The following is a 2,453-nucleotide window of genomic DNA, read 5'->3' as shown; positions in this document are numbered from 1 at the left end:
AGTCTACAGTGGCCCCTCATGTCATTATGACTTCCTCGTAGTGTTGATCGTTATAATTGCTGCAATGTGCAACCCATGCATAGTTTACACTTCGGTACCCTCCACAATAATTCCACTCCACAGCATCCCCCCACGCTACACACATGGTTAAAACGAATTCTCTAGAAGTATGCGATTGAGTGTGTACATTGCACTACAGAATGCGCATTGTCTATCGGGCTGGGGGGGCATTTATATTGGAGAGTCTACAGAAGGACTGTATAACGCCAGGGTTTGTTCATGCATCAAAGGGGCGCACATCGCTGCAATTGCAGCGATCAAAGCTGAGTGACAGCATCAGTGATACCTAGCATCTCCGTTCTACAGTGCTCAATTTCCAAACTTGTACCTACCTGTCGTTAAGCCCCAGAATTACCAGTACTACGTATTAGTACTGTACTGTATTCACTCAAACTCACATTGTGCACATGTACATTGTGTCGAACATCAATGCGATGCGTGGCATTATAATTGTTAACTCACAGTCAGCGCATGCATGGTCAAGTCTCAATAACGACACTTGCCTTCGCCTCAGTACTGCAGTATGTGACACTGGCATCAATAACTAGCACATTAACAGGTACATCAATACTGTCCAATGCTTGGGAAGGACTAATACAGTAGCCAGGCATGGAGAGGCACTGTGACCTCCACCGTGCTTCAGGCTTGTCAAGAGTGTCCAAGTACAATGCCCTCTGATTGGTTACATACATTTTATTTATAGCCAATCATAAGTTACAACCCACAAGCACCGGCCACCACTTGCAGGGGGGCTCCTGCCCTCACAGCCTTCAGTTGACGTTGTAAAACATGGCACATTCTATCCACACGTAGGATATAACGTTACACCAGATTTCTTGCACAAACAGCAGCAATAAGACCAGAACGGTCATATTGATTTGGAGCAATGTCGGCTTGTGGACTAGGTGGTGGAATTCAGCCTACGCCACAAACTGACAAGGTTTCGCTGAGGGTGACTGGTGTCATGCAGTACACTGTGCTGAGGGTGACTGGTGTCATGCAGTACACTGTGCACCACGTGGCCACTAGGCTTCCATTACAATACCTTGTGGCTGAGTCGTTGTACTCATGCGCTGCGTGCTGCAGAATGGCAGCAAGGCTACCCTATATTTAGACCAGCTATTATCATCGTCAACAACCTCACCAACATGACTTGGTCTGTGACTCTATTGGGACAGGATAAATCCATACTCACAAGACTTTATACGTGTCGCGTTTGTGACATCGCCCCATGTTGTGTGTTAACGACGGAATTGTTGTGATAACGAAGAGATTATTGTGATAACGACTAGTTTTGTGTGAAGACGACTGGTTTTGTGTGAAAGCGACCAGTTTTATTGCGACGACGACGATGTACATGTGCTAGCGCCATATCTGTTGTGTGTGAATCTAATTTCGTTGTGACGGAGATATTACCTCAACTCCAGCACGTCCATCGTGTGGAGGACAGTGCTCGAGGATGCCAAGCGCCCGTTCGCTCAGTCGAGTGTCGTGGCCAACCATTCCGGATGGATCGAGGTTGCCCCAACACGGGACAACAGCGTATCGTTCAAAGCGTACTGCAAAGTGCAGTTGAACGAAGCGGCCACCGTGGCAACCAGACTCGGTCGTATCTTGCATGCGATGCGAGGAGGTTCGAGACATGACAAGCAGGACATCGAGCATGCGTTCACTACGATGCAAGACGCGTTCTTGTGTGGCTTTCGCGTGTTTGAAACGGATATCAAACGGCACATGGAGGATCAAAGACACGGGGTGGTCTCACGGGGAAAGGCGACGCCGTCACCCCCGTGGAGCTGGGGCGACATGGCGGTCGAAGCCCCAAGTTTGTCGGCACCTTCGTACGCGATCCGCTGTGAAGCATAACCTGCCATGGCGGCTGGCTGGTTATTACGGTACACCATTTTTCATTTAAGTTCAGGTTATTTCTGGTATATTTCGTCCAACGCACAACTGATTCACGCCATGTGCGTTTTGTTCGCCAAGCATTCAATATATTTCGTCCATACCCTAGTTCGTTGTGTTGTGATCGAATAAAGTCGGACATCTCATCCGACTCAATTCTGATTGGCTTAAATTCGATCTAATTATCGTTTACTTTTTGCTGCATCATTTGGGGTCACAGTCTGTGAATTCCGACTTCATTGTGCTCCTACATCCACAATTTTGAGAAATACTGTAACGCCCAATAAATATGGGTGCCGTACAATCCATTAAGTAGGGTGTATATGCGGGAATGCCATAAAAACCCGGATTACGTCTACGTTTTCTAGCCAGCCGTGCAAATGTGACCATCTTCATTTGGAACATACGAAGCTGACGTCCAAGTTCAGTGAAACCAGGATGATGGCAAATTGGCCATTATATGCCAAATGCAATGCAGCTATAGCCGT

The 2,453-nt window shown here is 47.4% G+C and overlaps 1 protein-coding gene across 1 annotated transcript; it reads left to right on the top strand.

The window, feature by feature from the left end:
- Nucleotides 1-1,411: 1,411 nt before the first annotated feature.
- On the top strand, nt 1,412-1,926 carry H257_07311 (hypothetical protein; the record flags this gene model as incomplete). The annotated part of the gene is made up of 2 exons (XM_009832785.1): nt 1,412-1,419; nt 1,470-1,926. 2 exons carry the CDS (start codon nt 1,412-1,414, stop codon nt 1,924-1,926), a joined length of 465 nt encoding a protein of 154 aa, XP_009831087.1.
- Nucleotides 1,927-2,453: the final 527 nt, after the last annotated feature.

This window comes from Aphanomyces astaci, assembly GCF_000520075.1.
Source record: "Aphanomyces astaci strain APO3 unplaced genomic scaffold supercont1.15, whole genome shotgun sequence".
Taxonomy (NCBI): domain Eukaryota; phylum Oomycota; class Saprolegniomycetes; order Saprolegniales; family Verrucalvaceae; genus Aphanomyces; species Aphanomyces astaci.
This window is presented reverse-complemented; position numbering and strand designations above follow the sequence as displayed.